Source organism: Procambarus clarkii, chromosome 60 (genome assembly GCF_040958095.1).
Source record: "Procambarus clarkii isolate CNS0578487 chromosome 60, FALCON_Pclarkii_2.0, whole genome shotgun sequence".
In the NCBI taxonomy this organism is placed as follows: Eukaryota; Metazoa; Arthropoda; class Malacostraca; order Decapoda; family Cambaridae; genus Procambarus; species Procambarus clarkii.
The window spans coordinates 30,614,295-30,630,911 of NC_091209.1; the positions used below are offsets into that span (position 1 = coordinate 30,614,295).

Sequence of the window (16,617 nt, forward strand, 5' to 3'; positions counted from 1 at the left end):
GATCATTTAGAGATGTGATCTTCTCGAGATGTGATCTTCTGGTGATGTGATCTTCTGGAGATGTGATCTTCTGGTGATGTGATCTTTTGGAGATGTGATTTTCTGGAGATGTGATCTTCTCGAGATTTGATTTTCTCGAGATGTGATCTTCTGGTGATGTGATCTTCTGGAGATGTGATCTTCTCGAGATGTGATCTTCTGGTGATGTGATCTTCCTGAGATATGATCCTCTGGAGATGTGATCTTCTCGAGATGTGATCTTCTGGAGATGTGATCTTCTGGGGATGTGATCTTCTGGAGATGTGATCTTCTGGGGATATCATCTTTAGGTGATATGATCTTCTGGAGATGTGATCATCTGGAGATGTGATCTTCTGGTGATGTGATCTTCTCGACATGTGATCTTCTGGAGATGTGATCATCTGGAGATGTGATCTTCTGGTGATGTGATCTTCTCGACATGTGATCTTCTGGAGATGTGATCATCTGGAGATGTGATCTTCTGGTGATGTTATCTTCTCGAGATGTGATCTTCTGGAGATGTGATCATCTGGAGATGTGATCTTCTGGTAATGTGATCTTCTCGAGATGTGATCTTCTGGAGATGTGATCTTCTGTAGATGTGATCTTATGGAGATGTGATCTTCTGGGGATGTGATCTTTTAAGGATGTGAACTTCTGGGGATGTAATCTTCTGGGGATGTGATCTTCTGGAGATGTGATCTTCTGGTGATGTGATCTTCTCGAGATATGATCTTTTGGAGATGTGATCTTCTGGGGATGTGATCTTCTGGTGATATGATCTTCTGGAGATGTGATCATCTGGAGATGTGATCTTCTGGTGATGTGATCTTCTCGAGATGTGATCATCTGGAGATGTGATCATCTGGAGATGTGATCTTCTGGTGATGTGATCTTCTCGAGATGTGATCTTCGGGAGATGTGATCTTCTGTAGATGTGATCTTATGGAGATGTGATCTTCTGGGGATGTGATCTTTTAAGGATGTGAACTTCTGGGATGTGATCTTCTGGGGATGTGATCTTCTGGAGATGTGATCTTCTGGTGATATGATCTTCTCGAGATATGATCTTTTGGAGATGTGATCTTCTCGAGATGTGATCTTCTGCTGATGTGATCATCTTTAGATGTTATGTTCTCAAGATGTGATCATTTGGTGATGTGATCTTCTGGAGATGTGATCTTCTTGTGATGTGATCTTCTGGAGAAGTGATCTTCTGGAGATGTGATCTTCTGGAGATGTGATCTTCCTCTGGAGATGTGATCTTCTGGAGATGTGATCTTCTGGAGATGTGGTCTTCTGGAGATGTGATCTTCTCGAGATGTGATCTTCTCGAGATGTGATCTTCTCGAGATGTAATCCTTTGGGGATGTGATTTTCTCGCGATGTGATCTTCTGGAGATGTAATCTTCTGTAGATGTAATCTTCTGGAGATGTGATCTTCTCGAGAAGTGATCTTCTGGAGATTTGATCTTCTGGAGATGTGATCTTCTGGATATGTGATCTTCTGGAGATGTGATCTTCTGGAGATGTGATCTTCCTCTGGAGATGTGATCTTCCTCTGGAGATGTAATCTTCTGGAGATGTGATCTTCTGGAGATGTGATCTTCTCGAGATGTGATCTTCTCGTGATGTGATTTTCTGGAGATTTGATCTTCTGGAGATGTGATCTTCTGGAGATGTGATCTTCTCGAGATGTGATCTTCTCGAGAAGTGATCTTCTGGAGATTTGATCTTCTGGAGATGTGATCTTCTGGATATGTGATCTTCTGGAGATGTGATCTTCTGGAGATGTGATCTTCCTCTGGAGATGTGATCTTCCTCTGGAGATGTAATCTTCTGGAGATGTGATCTTTTGGCGATGTGATCTTCTCGAGATGTGATCTTCTCGAGATGTAATCCTTTGGGGATGTGATTTTCTCGCGATGTGGTCTTCTGGAGATGTGATCTTCTGTAGATGTAATCTTCTATAGATGTGATCTTCTGGAGATGTGATCTTCTGGAGATGTGATCTTCTGGAGATGTGATCTTCTGGAGATATGATTTTCTGGACATGTGGTCTTCTGGAGATGCGATCATCTCGAGATGTGATCTTCTCGAGATGTGATCTTCTCGAGATATGATCTTCTCGAGATGTGATCTTCTGGTGATATGATCTTCACGAGATGTGATCTTCTTGAGATGTGATCTTCTGGAGATGTGATTTTCTAGAGATGTGATCTGCTCGTGATGTGATCTTTTGGAGATGTTATCTTCTGGAGATGTGATTTTTTGGGAATGTGATCTTCTGGAGATGTGATCTTCTCGAGATGTGATCTTCTAGACATGTGATCTTCTGGTGATGTGATCTTCTGGTGATGTGATCTTCTGGAGATGTTATCTTCTGGAGATGTGATCTTCTGGGAATGTGATCTTCTGGTAATGTGATCTTCTGGAGATGTTATCTTCTGTAGATGTGATCTTCTGGGAATGTGATCTTCTGGAGATGTGATCTTCTGGAGATGTGATCTTCTGGAGATATGATCTTCAGGGAATGTGATCTGGTGATGTGATCTTCTGGAGATGTTATCTTCTGGAGATGTGATCTTCTGGTAATGTGATCTTCTCGAGATGTGATCTTCTCGAGATGTGATCTTCCTGTAATGTAATCTTCTCGAGATGTGATCTTCTCGAGATGTGATCTTCCTGTGATGTGATCTTCTCGAGATGTGATCTTCTCGAGATGTGATCTTCTCGAGATGTGATCTTCCTCTGGAGATAGTGGCCTTCTCCTAATACATCGCAATTTACGTAATCGAGCAATACGCTAAAAATGTGACGAACAAATTAGTTAAAATTAAACCACCATAATATAGATGTTTTCTTTTCATCGACCTTGATAGGTTAGGTGGGTTGCTTGGGTTAGTGCATTTCCGGCTAGGCAAAACAATTGTGATTTTTACGGAGTGGGAAATGGTGATAACAGGATGGGACTCATAACTTAAGCCCACGAGTATCTGTTTGATGAGAGGTATCAGAGGTGATGAGAGGTATCAGGTGACCTTCACCAGGAGACAACAGTCACCTAACTCTCAGGTACTTACCTTGTGCTAGGTGAACAGAAGCATCAGGTGTGCTTAAATGGATGTAATGGACTTGAGTCGAGGACGGGTTGCCCACGTACTACAAAGACAAATAATCGCCAACAGAACCTAAACACCTAACTTCACCTATGTCTATATATGCACAATATGCTAATATATTATAATATTAATTTATATTTGAGAAAATTCCTATTTTGAATGAACTGCGTGTTAAAATTTATGAATCGGTCTATGGGGTCAGCCGCTGGATGTAATGGACTTGAGTAGAGGACGGGTTGTATGAGGACGGACTGCAGTTTTAGCCTGTGTTTATGAGGACGAGCTGGGTGACGTACGTGCTGTTCTCGAGCAGTGCTTCGTTCACGTCCTCTGCCCGTATCGTACCTCTCTACAGTTCTTCATCCACATACTGTAAATGCCAACAATTTCCTACACTTGCTGATTGGTCAGTAAGCTGCTGTTGTGTCGCTAATAACCCGCCAGAAGTTGATGGGGTTTAATCCAATCCCAAACCATAAAGTGGTGCTGGAAAATCTATTAAAATACAGAATGTGAAAGATTCAATACTGAATATCGCCTAAGTTCATGTACGTTTATTGAGACAATAAAATACATTTAAAAGGGATAGAGTAGCTTAGACTATTTCTACCCTCATCTACTTCAAGTCCCTCAAGGGACGCACAAATCCAGTAAGTACAAATCCACAAATCACAGTACAAGAATCCCATTTAACATTGCAGATGTCAAAAATTAAAGGCACGAGACAGCCATAGTGAAGGTCACGTCACCTTGCTCATGTCTCAAGTCTCTTTTCTAGCCTCAGATGCCTTATGTCAATTATATTCACATTTATAGTTGTTGGAGACATCTAATTGATGTTGGAGACTTCTGATTGTTATTGGAGACATCTGTATTGTTGTCGGAGACATCTGTATTGTTGTTGGAGACATCTGTATTGTTGTTGGAGACATCTGTATTGTTGTTGGTGCCATCTGTTTGTTGTTGGAGACATCTGTATTGTTGTTGGAGACATCTGTATTGTTGTTGGTGACATCTGTTTGTTGTTGGAGACATCTGCATTGTTGTTGGAGACATCTGTATTGTTGTTGGTGACATCTGTTTGTTGTTGGAGACATCTGCATTGTTGTTGGAGACATCTGTATTGTTGTTGGTGACATCTGATTGTTGTTGGAGACCTCTGTATTGTTGTTGGAGACATCTGATTGTTGTTGGAGACATCTGTATTGTTGTTGGAGACATCTGTATTGTTGTTGGAGACATCTGTATTGTTGTTGGAGACATCTGTATTGTTGTTGGTGACATCTGTTTGTTGTTGGAGACATCTGTATTGTTGTTGGAGACATCTGTATTGTTGTTGGTGACATCTGTATTGTTGTTGGAGACATCTGTATTGTTGTTGGAGACATCTGTATTGTTGTTGGAGACATCTGTATTGTTGTCAGAGACGTCTGTATTGTTGTTGGAGACATCTGATTGTTGTCAGAGACATATGTATTGTTGCTAGTGACATGTACTGCTGCTAGCGTAACGTATAGTAAAGCAACTATCTTTATAACAAATGTTAGCGTAGGCAATATAACAAGTCAAGATCAAGAGAAATTCTATGTAGCCACTTGAAGAGAGAGAGAGAGAGAGAGAGAGAGAGAGAGAGAGAGAGAGAGAGAGAGAGAGAGAGAGAGAAGAGTTAATTACTGCTGGAAGGAGTGAACACCACTAATTTGTAAAACCAAGGGTAAGTAGTCCCAATGGCAGCTTTCCGTTGGGTATGGATGGAGTCACGAGGGATAGCATCCACATTACTTTATGAACACCTCTATTCATAACAACTCTAGTGTTCAGACTATCAGGATGACAGAAAGTTGACCTAACCATAAGTCCATAGACGACATCCCCGCAGGTGCAACCGCTGTCGGGAATAGATGTGACATGGTCTGGAGGTCGAGAAGGATCAGAGGATTGGATTCACAAGGTAGCGAGCGGTACAATACCTCCTCATGGAAGCCGCCTCTCCAAACTCCAACGACAGGACGTCTCAGCCTAAGAAAAGCTGGAAGACCTAGAGGTCTACACTAACCCACCAGCACCATAACTGTACAGCCAGCCCTACGGGGCTGAAATCCACCATGAAGACTACCATCCATCCCCAAATCTCTAGTAACAGCTATTGATACAGATAATGACTCCAAAGAGCGTCCATTTACGGGCTCACCATAACCAGTGCTACTTGGAACTTTTTGTTCCAAGTAGCTGAATCTAAAACAACAACAACAAGGTAGCAGCCTCATTAAGCTGCTACCTAATGTTAGTCGTTGAGATGTAAGTCTCGTCGTAACCACAGACTCAGACCTTGACAAAGCACTCTGGAGTGCAAAAAAACTTGGTGTAAATCTTTATCTAAAATTCACAAATACATTTGTTGGTTTTTATTCTATTATTATGTCTGTGAGAAGAAGTTACCATTACTTAACTGTTCTGCTGTTAGTAACATCTGTATTGCTGCTAGTAACATCTGTGTTGCTGCTAATAACATCTGTATTGCTGCTAGTAACATCTTTATTGCTGCTAGTAACATCTGTACTGCTGATAGTAACATCTGTATTCTGCTAGTAACATCTGTATTGCTGCTAGTAGCATCTGTACTGCTGCTAGTAACATCTGTATTGCTGCTAGTAACATCTGTATTGCTGCTAGTAACATCTGTACTGCTGCTAGTAACATCTTTATTGTTGCTAATAACATCTGTATTGCTGCTAGTAACATCTGTATTGCTGCTAGTACCATCTGTATTGCTGCTAGTACCATCTGTATTGCTGCTGGTAACATCTGTACTGCTGCTAGTAACATCTGTATTGCTAAGATTTGTATTGCTGCTAGTGACAGTGGAAGACTATTGTGAGAACCACTGAAGCTATACTCCTTACTTATTCTCTGGTTATATCAGGTATAACGGTCGGTATAACTGATATGAATAGCTAAAACCAGATATTATGTTTCCCACTCTGCTTTCCTCTCATTATAGAACACACTAATCTATCGCTACCAAACATACGGTATCTGTGCATGGGGTTTAACCACTGCAAATTACCTTAAGCCCATCATCACCAAGAAAAAATCTTCTATCAGAACTATAACAAACTCTATATTCAAACAACACACAGACCCCTCTGTTTAAGTCCCTTAACATGCTAAACATACACTCCACACATTCTCATGTGCTATTTACATGTACAAAACCTTGTTCGTAAATTATAATCTTGATCTGAAACTTTTCCTTGATAGGTATAATATAACCCATGAGCACCACTCCAGAAATAAATATATCTTTGATATCTCCCGAGAGTCAGGCTAAATCTGTGCAAACACTCCATTCAAATAAAAGGGCCCAGTCTTTGGAACTCACTTCCTGATGAATTAAAAAATTGTTCACTGTTCAAAAGTAAAACCAAAACATACCTTATCTCTACCAACTCCTCCAATATTAGTACTTAAGACATATATCCTTACCAGTGTAGTCACCTATGTAAACCTATATTGTAGTTATTTGCAGATATAAAACCTTGCTGTAATGTACCTTTTCATCTTACCTGATATGTTAGATTAAGGACTTGCCCGAAACGCTATGCGTGTTAGTGGTTTTACAAGAATGTTAAAATACGTCTTATGTAATCTCACCAACCAATTGTACCTTCTTGCAAATAAAATTATTATTATTATTATTATTATTATTATTATTATTATTATACATATTTTGAATAATGTTGTTTTCAACTTAAAGGTCTATGAGCAAATCGTTTCTGCTCTTCTTATAGGCTATATCTGGTATGTATATTTCCAGGTATCTCTACATGTATAGACTCCATGACCTACATACACCCCGAGTGTTTGTTGCCCCGCCTGTTCTCCAGGCGCAGATCATGCCAAGTTTGAGGCATTGAACCCTGTATATTATATAACGCGAACCTCCTTATACGCGTGCCATACTTTTTATGCTACAGCATTCTGGTAAGAGACCATAAACCGATCTGGCATGTCCAAACCGATTAGCTGGGTAGCTGGCTGGCTGGTTGTTGCTATCTGGCTAGCCGGAGAAGTGAAGGCCAGGGAGCGGCGGTGTGCCAACCGTCATAACTCCTAGCTGGTATGCTTCACACCACAACCTGCTTGTTGGTTTATGTCTCACGCTAAGTGGCAATGTCTGTTGGCTCGGGTATTTTTGTTTGTTTTCCTCCCGAAAGGAAAGCATGCTGGACAGCGCCATTCATCCTGTGAGCTAAGTGTCCTTGGCTTGGATATTTTATTTCTCTGTTTTCCTCCCGAAGGAAAAGTCTACTGGGCAGCATCACTCATCCTGCGAGAGAACAATTATTTGTATTTATTTATATACATTGTGACGGTAACGCGTTGGTGTTCGGCTGTTCAAAGCTAGGGGTATGGCCTCGTCACATAGTATTAAAAAAAAATAGAAAATCTGGAACTTCGTCTGTGGTAAGGTAAGGAGAAGACACACAAAACACAAGTAAACTTTAACAATGAAATTTTAATTACGTTAAATAAACAAAACATGAATAAAATGGACTTACAAATTCGTATAATAAAATCAATCAATCAAAATAATAAGAATAATTAAATGACACAATGAAAAGTTACGTTAAGACAAGTGAGCAAAATAACAAGAAGTGCAATATACAAGTAAATGAAAGGTGCTGGAATATTGGCTTTAAGCTATCACCTCTCTTAGTACACGTACGCCAAAGCTTACGTCTAGCAGGGAGAAGTGTTAACTGTGAAAGCACGGAATATTCTGAGGACTGAGGTCGTGGCGGCCCCAGACATCAAGTAGTATGGTGGGCGAGTGCAGTTGCAGCCAGACCGGCGACCAATCAGCGAGGAGCCGGCAGTAAGACAGGTAGTTTGGCGGTTTGAGTCTGAGCAGGTGTCCCTGGCTGCATACGTTTTGCGCTCTGGCAAACCTTGGAGATGTTGTTGTCGTTGTTGGACATTTCTTCCATAGTAGTTTTATATATTTGTTGCGACGTATTTTTGGAGGGAAGAGCAGGCTCAATCTCTTGAAGGAGATTATCGTCACAACATATACAAGCGTTCTTACATTCTCGTAAAGTCACTAGCACGCATAACGTTTCGGGCAAGTCCTTATTCCTATGTTCCCCGGAATACGACCCACTAAATCTACCCATTTTACTCCTGGGTGAACAGAGGCTACAGTTCAGGATTGGCTCCAAGAAAATCATTCCCGGCTAGGATACGAATCCAGGAACAATCGCAAAACACTAGGCGAGTGTGTTACCACTTTGTACGGGGGACTGCGAAATCGCAATAGTGAGAGTATTGGGCTGCGTCACTCATCCTGTGAGTGAACACACCGCCTTAGTAACATGTATTAAATAGGAAGGAAGGAAACTCCTTGGGTTGTTCATCCTGTCACTTGTACCCATACACAACTGGTTCTTACTTTAATGTCATATAATACTAGTCTTAAACACACAGAGGTTATGTTCAAAGTACTGTTGACATGACCTGACACACAGACCACGTCTGGTGCTGTTCATGACCAGGAAGGTGGTGGCCTAACCTAACGTACACAGCTCATGCCCGAGGATTGGCTTCACTAACCACCTGGCTCCTGTCTGTGGCGGTGATACACGTATGCACTGTCACTCATATCCCTGCAGAGGACTTTAACCTTCCAACTGAACCGATTCATTGTTGCTCATGAGAGCATTGTTTGCTGATGGTTGAGTGTTTCTAAAACATGTCTGCTGGTATCAGTAAGGTTGATTCGTTTTAGTTTACACCTTCTTGGTTGTTTAATATTACGAGTCGCCTAATTGGATTTGCAGTCTTCTAGGTGGAAATTGGAGGGGGGTGGGGGAGGGAAACAGGAACCTGTTAAGCTTATTGAGGTTCTCCCTAAGCCAACAACTGACCTTCCCGAGGATACAACCCACAACAGTTGCCTAGAACTCCCGGATGGTTGTTTACGCCTGATATTGTTTATCAGCCAGACGGCAACACAGATGGAACAAAAGTATAAGAGTCGTATAACTGGTAATCCACCTTTCAAGTTGAAGTATTGGCTATCCAGGTAAAACTCGACATCTGTAAAACATCTGCAGTAGACAGTATAATTATTTCTGACTCCCATTCATCATTGCCAGCATAGTTTACAATCAAAATATAATGTAGTGTTCACTACACTTGGTGTGGTGTTCACTAGCCTAGGCCTGGTGTTCACCACCCTTGGCATGGTGTTCACTACCCTTGGCGTGGTGTTCACTACCCTTAGCGTGGTGTTCACTACTCTTGAGGTGGTGTTCACTACTCTTGGCGTGGTGTTCACTAACCTTGGCATGGTGTTCACTACCCTTTACATGGTGTTCACTACCCTTGGCATGGTGTTCACTACCCTTGGCGTCGTGTACACTACCCTTGACGTGGTGTTCATTACCATTGGCGTGGTGTTCACTGCCCTTGGCATGGTGTTCACTTCCCTTGGCATGGTGTTCACTATTCTTAGCGTGGTGTTCATTACCCTTGGGGTGGTGTTCACTACCCTTGGCTTGGTGTTCACTATCCTTTGCGTGGTGTTCACTACCCTTGGCGTGGTGTTCACTACCCTTGGCATGGTGTTCACTACCCTTTACATGGTGTTCACTACCCTTGGCGTGGTGTTCACTACCCTTTACGTGGTGTTCACTACTCTTAGCATGGTGTTCACTACCCTTGACGTGGTGTTCACTACCCTTGGCATGGTGTTCACCACCCATGGCATGGGTATCACTACCCTTGGTGTGGTGTTCACTACCCTTGGCGTGCTGTTCACTACCCTTGGCGTGGTGTTCACTACCCTTGGCGTGGTGTGCACTACCCTTGGCGTGGTGTTCACTACCCTTGGCGTGGTGTTCACTACCCTTATCGTGGTGTTCACTACCCTTGGCATGGTGATCACAACCCTTGGTGTGGTGTTCACTACCCTTGGCGTATTGTTCACTACCCTTGGCGTGGTGTACACTACTCTTGGCTTGGTGTTCACTACCCTTAGCGTTGTGTTCACTACCCTTAGCGTCATGTTCACTACCCTTAGCATGGTGTTCACGACCCTTGGTGTAGTGTTCACTACCCTTGGTGTGGTGTTCACTACCCTTGGCGTGTTGTTAACTATCCTTGGCGTGGTGTTCACTACCCTTACCGTTGTGTTCACTCCCCTTGGTGTGATGTTCACTACCCTTAGCGTGGTGTTCACTACCCTTAGCATGGTGTTCACTACCCTTGGCATGGTGTTCACTACTTTTGGCCTGGTGTTCACTACCCTTCGCATGGTGTTCACTACTTTTGGCGTGGTGTTCACTACCATTAGCGTGGTGTTCACTACTTTTAGCGTGGTGTTCACTACCCTTAGCGTGGTGTTCACTACTTTTGGCGTGGTGTTCACTACCCTTTGGTTTGGGGAGCCGGTCGGCCGAGCGGACAGCACGCGGGACTTGTGATCCTGTGGTCCTGGGTTCAATCCCAGGCGCCGGTGAGAAACAATGGGCAGAGTTTCTTTCACCCTATGCCCCTATTACCTAGCAGTAAATTAGGTGCCTGGGTGTTAGTCAGCTGTCACGGGCTGCTTCTTGGGGGTGGAGGCCTGGTCGAGGACCGGGCCGCGGGGACACTAAAAAAGCCCCGAAATCATCTCAATATAACCTCAAGATAAGATAATCCTTGGCATGGTGTTCACTACCCTTAGCGTAGTGTTCACTAGCCTTGGCGTCATGTTTACTACCCTTGGCGTGGTGTTCACTACCCTTAGCATGGTGTTCACTACTTTTGGCGTGGTGTTCACTACCCTTAACGTGGTGTTCACTACCCTTAGCGTAGTGTTCACTACCCGTAGCGTCATGTTCACTACCCATTGGCGTGGTGTTAACTCTACTGTGTGTGGTGTTCACTACCCTTAGCGTCATGTTCACTTACCATTAGCGTGGTGTTCACTCCACTTGGCGTGGTGTTAACTACTCTTAGCATGGTGTTCACTACCCTTGACGTGGTGTTCACTACCCTTGGCATGGTGTTCACTACCCTTTGCATGGTGTTCACTACCCTTGGCGTGGTGTTCACTACCCTTTGCGTGATGTTCACTACCCTTGGCATATTGTTCACTACCCTTGGCAAGATGTTCACTAACCTTGGCATGGTGTTCACTACCCTTGGTGTGTTCACTACCCTTGGCGTGGTGTTCACTACCCTTGATGTGGTGTTAACTACCCTTGGTGTGGTGTTCACTACCCTTGGTGTGGTGTTCACTACCCTTGATGTGGTGTTAACTACCCTTGGCGTGGTGTTCACTACCCTTAGTGTGGTGTTCACTACACTTAGCGTTGTGTTCACTACCCTTAGAGTGGTGTTTACTACCCTTGGTGTGGTGTTCACTACCCTTAGTGTGGTGTTCACCACCCTTGGCGTGGTGTTCAATACCCTTAGCGTGGTGTTCACTACCCTTGGTGTGATGTTCACTACCCTTGTTGTGGTGTTCACTACCTTTGTTGTGGTGTTCACTACCCTTGGCTTGGTGTCCACTACCCTTGGCATTGTGTTCGCTATCCTTAGCATGGTGTTCACTACCCTTGACGTCATGTTCACTACCCTCGGCGTTGTGTTCACTACCCTTAGCGTGGTGTTCACTACCCTTGGCGTGGTGTTCACTACCCTTGGCGTGGTGTTTACTTCACTTGGCGTGGTGTTCACTACCCTTGGCGTGGTGTTCACTACCGTTGGCGTGGTGTTCACTTCCCTTGGCATGGTGTTCACTACCCTTAACGTCATCTTCACAACCCTTGGTGTGGTCTTCACTACCCTAGGCGTGGTGTTCACTACCCTTGACGTCATGTTCACTACCCTTGGCGTGGTGTTCACTACCCTTGACGTCATGTTCACTTCTCTTGGCGTGGTGTTCACTACCCTTAGAGTGGTGTTTACTACCCTTGGTGTGGTGTTCACTACCCTTAGTGTGGTGTTCACCACCCTTGGCGTGGTGTTCAATACCCTTAGCGTGGTGTTCACTACCCTTGGTATCATGTTCACTACCATTGTTGTGGTGTTCACTACCTTTGTTGTGGTGTTCACTACCCTTGGCTTGGTGTTCACTACCCTTGGCATTGTGTTCACTATCCTTAGCGTGGTGTTCACTACCCTTGACGTTCACTACCCTTGGCGTTGTGTTCACTACCCTTAGCGTGGTGTTCACTACCCTTGGCGTGGTGTTCACTACTCTTGGCGTAGTGTTTACTACCCTTGGCGTGGTGTTCACTTCCCTTGGCATGGTGTTCACTACCCTTAACGTCATCTTCACTACCCTTGGTGTGGTCTTCACTACCCTAGGCGTGGTGTTCACTACCATTGACGTCATGTTCACTACCCTTGGCGTGGTGTTCACTACCCTTGACGACATGTTCACTACTCTTGGCGTGGTGTTCACTACCCTTTACGTGGTGTTCACTACCCTTGACGTGGTGTTCACTGCCTTTGGCGTGGTGTTCACTACCCTTGGCATGGTGTTCACCACCCATGGCACGGTGATCACTACCCTTGGTGTGGTGTTCACTACCCTTGGCGTGGTGTTTACTACCCTTGGCCTAGTGTTCACTACCCTTGGCATGATGTTCACTACCCTTATCGTGGTGTTCACTACCCTTGGCATGGTGATCACAACCCTTGGTGTGGTGTTCACTACCCTTAGCGTGTTGTTCACTACCCTTGGCGTGGTGTTCACTAACCTTAGCGTTGTGTTCACTACCCTTATCGTCATGTTCACTACCCTTAGCATGGTGTTCACTACCCTTGGTGTGGTGTTCACTACCCTTGGTGTGGTGTTCACTACCCTTGGCTTGTTTTTTACTCCCCTTGGCGTGGTGTTCATTACCCTTATCGTGGTGTTTACTACCCTTGGCATTGCAACCACTACCCTTGGTGTGGTGTTCACTACCCTTAGCATGGTGTTCACTACTTTTGGCGTGGTGTTCACTACCCTTGGCGTGGTGTTCACTACTCCTAGCGTCATGTTCACTACCCGTTGGCGTGGTGTTCACTCCCCTTGGTGTGGTGTTCACTACCCTTGGCGTGGTGTTCACTACTCTTCACGTGGGGTTACCTACCCTTGGCATGGTGTTCACTACCCTTGACGTGGTGTTCACCACCCTTGGCATGGTGTTCACTAACCTTGGTGTAGTATTCACTACCCTTGTTGTGGTGTTCACTACCCTTGGCTTAGTGTTCACTACCCTTCGCATGGTGTTCATTACCCCTGACGTGGTGTTCACTACCCTTGGCATTGTGTTCACTACCCTTAGCGTCGTGTTCACTACCCTTGACGTCATGTTCACTACCCTTGGCGTTGTGTTCACTACCCTTAGCGTGGTGTTCACTACCCTTGGCGTGGTGTTCACTACCCTTGGCATGGTGTTTACTTCCCTTAGCGTGGTGTTTACTACCCTTGGCGTGGTGTTTACTACCCTTAGCGTGGTGTTCACTTCCCTTAACGTCATTTTCATTACCCTTGGCGTGGTCTTCACTACTCCTGGCGTGGTGTTCACTACCCTTGACGTCATGTTCACTACCCTTGGCGTGGTGTTCACTCCACTTGGCGTGGTGTTAACTACTCTTAGCATGGTGTTCACTACCCATGACGTGGTGTTCACTACCCTTGGCATGGTGTTCACTACCCTTTGCATGGTGTTCACTACCCTTGGCGTGGTGTTCACTACACTTTGCGTGGTGTTCACTACCCTTGGCATATTGTTCACTACCCTTGGCAAGATGTTCACTAACCTTGGCATGGTGTTCACTACCCTTGGCGTGTTCACTACCCTTGGCGTGGTGTTCACTACTCTTGGTGTGGTGTTCACTACCCTTGGTGTGGTGTTAACTACCCTTGGCGTGGTGTTCACTACCCTTTGCATGGTCCTCATTACCCTTGGTGTGGTGTTCACTACACTTAGCGTTGTGTTCACTACCCTTAGAGTGGTGTTTACTACCCTTAGTGTGGTGTTCACTACCCTTAGTGTGGTGTTCACCACCCTTAGCGTGGTGTTCAATACCCTTAGCGTGGTGTTCACTACCCTTGGTGTGATGTTCACTACCTTTGTTGTGGTGTTCACTACCTTTGTTGTGTTCACTACCCTTGGCTTGGTGTTCACTACCCTTGACATTGTGTTCACTATCCTTAGCGTGGTGTTCACTACCCTTGACGTCATGTTCACTACCCTTGGCGTTGTGTTCACTACCCTTAGCGTGGTGTTCACTACCCTTGGCGTGGTGTTCACTACCCGTGGCGTGGTGTTTACTTCACTTGGCGTGGTGTTCACTACCCTTTACGTGGTGTTCACTACCCTTGACGTGGAGTTCACTACCTTTGGCGTGGTGTTCACTACCCTTGGCATGGTGTTCACCACCCATGGCACGGTGATCACTACCCTTGGTGTGGTGTTCACTACCCTTGGTGTGGTGTTTACTACCCTTGGCGTAGTGTTCACTACCGTTGGCATGATGTTCACTACCCTTATCGTGGTGTTCACTACCTTTGGCATGGTGATCACAACCCTTGGTGTGGTGTTCACTACCCTTACCGTGTTGTTCACTACCCTTGGCGTGGTGTTCACTAACCTTAGCGTTGTGTTCACTACCCTTATCGTCATGTTCACTACCCTTAGCATGGTGTTCACTACCCTTGGTGTGGTGTTCACTACCCTTGGTGTGGTGTTCATTACCCTTGGCGTGGTGTTCATTACCCTTATCGTGGTGTTTACTACCCTTGGCATTGTAACCACTACCCTTAGTGTGGTGTTCACTACCCTTGGCATAGTGTTCACTACCCTTGACATGGTTTTCACTACCCTTGGCGTGGTGTTCACTCCCCTTGATGTGTGGTGTTCACTACCCTTAGCGTGGTGTTCACTACCCTTAGCTTGGTGTTCACTACCCTTGGCATGGTGTTCACTACTTTTGGCATGGTGTTCACTACCCTTGGCATGGTGTTCACTACTTTTGGCGTGGTGTTCACTACCCTTAGCGTGGTGTTCACTACTTTTTACGAGGTGTTCACTACCCTTAGCATGGTGTTCACTACTTTTGGCGTGGTGTTCACTACCCTTGGCGTGGTGTTCACTACTCCTAGCGTCATGTTCACTACCCATTGGCGTGGTGTTCACTCCACTTGGTTTGGTGTTCACTACCCTTGGCGTGGTGTTCACTACCCTTCACGTGGGGTTACCTACCCTTGGCATGGTGTTCACTACCCTTGACGTGGTGTTCACTACCCTTGGCATGGTGTTCACTACCCTTGGTGTAGTATTCACTACCCATGTTGTGGTGTTCACTACCCTTGGCTTAGTGTTCACTACCCTTTGCATGGTGTTCATTACCCCTGACGTGGTGTTCACTACCCTTGGCATTGTGTTCACTACCCTTAGCGTGGTGTTCACTACCCTTGGCGTTGTGTTCACTATCCTTAGCGTGGTGTTCACTACCCTTTGCGTGGTGTTCACTACCCTTGGCATGGTGTTTACTTCCCTTGGCGTGGTGTTTACTACCCTTGGCGTGGTGTTTACTACCCTTAGCATGGTGTTCACTTCCCTTAACGTCATTTTCATTACCCTTGGCGTGGTCTTCACTACTCCTGGCGTGGTGTTCACTACCCTTGACTTCATGTTCACTACCCTTGGCGTGGTGTTCACTACCCTTTACGTGGTGTTCACTATTCTTGGCCTGGTGTTCAATTCCCTTGATGTGGTGTTCACTACCCTTGGCATGGTGTTCACCACCCATTGCACGGTGATCACTACCCTTGGTGTGGTGTTCACTACCCTTGGCTTGGTGTTTACTACCCTTGGCGTGGTGTTCACTACCCTTGGCGTGGTGTTCACTATCCTTGGCGTGGTGTTCACTACCCTTGGCGTGGTGTTCACTACCCTTGGCGTGGTGTTCACTACCCTTATCGTGGTGTTCAGTACCCTTGGCGTGTTGTTCACTACCCTTGGCGTGGTGTTCACTACCCTTGGCGTGGTGTTCACTACCCTTAGCGTTGTGTTCACTACCCTTAGCGTCATGTTCACTATCCTTAGCATGGTGTTCACTACCTTTGGTGTGGTGTTCATTACCCTTGGTGTGGTGTTCACTACCCTTGGCGTGTTGTTTACTACCCTTGGCGTGGTGTTCACTACCCCTACCATGGTGTACACTACCCTTGGCGCGAAACTCAGGGACCCCACACTGTTGATGCTGGAAGCGCGAAGATAAATTCTGACGATTGCGATATTGCGACGATGTCGGTGGAAAAATACGATTGGGAGACAGGAGTTCACACAAAATGATGTAGCAGGGGCTGGTGGCGATGATGAGAGGTGACGAGGTGTGTGAGCTTGGGAGGGAGGCAAGGTGACGACACTTAGTCAAACAATTGTATTATTTTTTTTTTCACCAATTCCTCTTGAATGAC

At 45.2% G+C, this 16,617-nt stretch overlaps 1 protein-coding gene across 1 annotated transcript; it reads right to left on the reverse strand.

Annotated features, from left to right (window-relative positions):
* Positions 1 to 964: 964 nt before the first annotated feature.
* On the reverse strand, positions 965 to 15,947 carry LOC138353940 (GATA zinc finger domain-containing protein 8-like). The gene is made up of 6 exons (XM_069307372.1): positions 15,689 to 15,947; positions 6,175 to 6,179; positions 5,583 to 6,012; positions 3,991 to 4,594; positions 1,882 to 2,212; positions 965 to 1,141 (listed from the first exon to the last, which is right to left on the reverse strand). Exons 1-6 carry the CDS (start codon positions 15,945 to 15,947, stop codon positions 965 to 967), a joined length of 1,806 nt encoding a protein of 601 aa, XP_069163473.1.
* Positions 15,948 to 16,617: the final 670 nt, after the last annotated feature.

What these genes read in the sequence shown, in the direction of transcription:
- LOC138353940 (XM_069307372.1), bottom strand. Translation starts at nt 15,947, where the DNA reads ATGGGTGGTGAACACCATGCCAAGGGTAGTGAACACCACATCAAGGGA. An exon ending in AGCAGAACAGTTAAGTAATG is followed by an intron (nt 4,595 to 5,582) that starts GTAACTTCTTCT and finishes GACAACAATCAG; the next exon opens with ATGTCTCCAACAACAATACA. An exon ending in GTCTCCAATAACAATCAGAA is followed by an intron (nt 2,213 to 3,990) that starts GTCTCCAACATC and finishes TCACATCTCCAG; the next exon opens with AAGATCACATCTCAAGAAGA.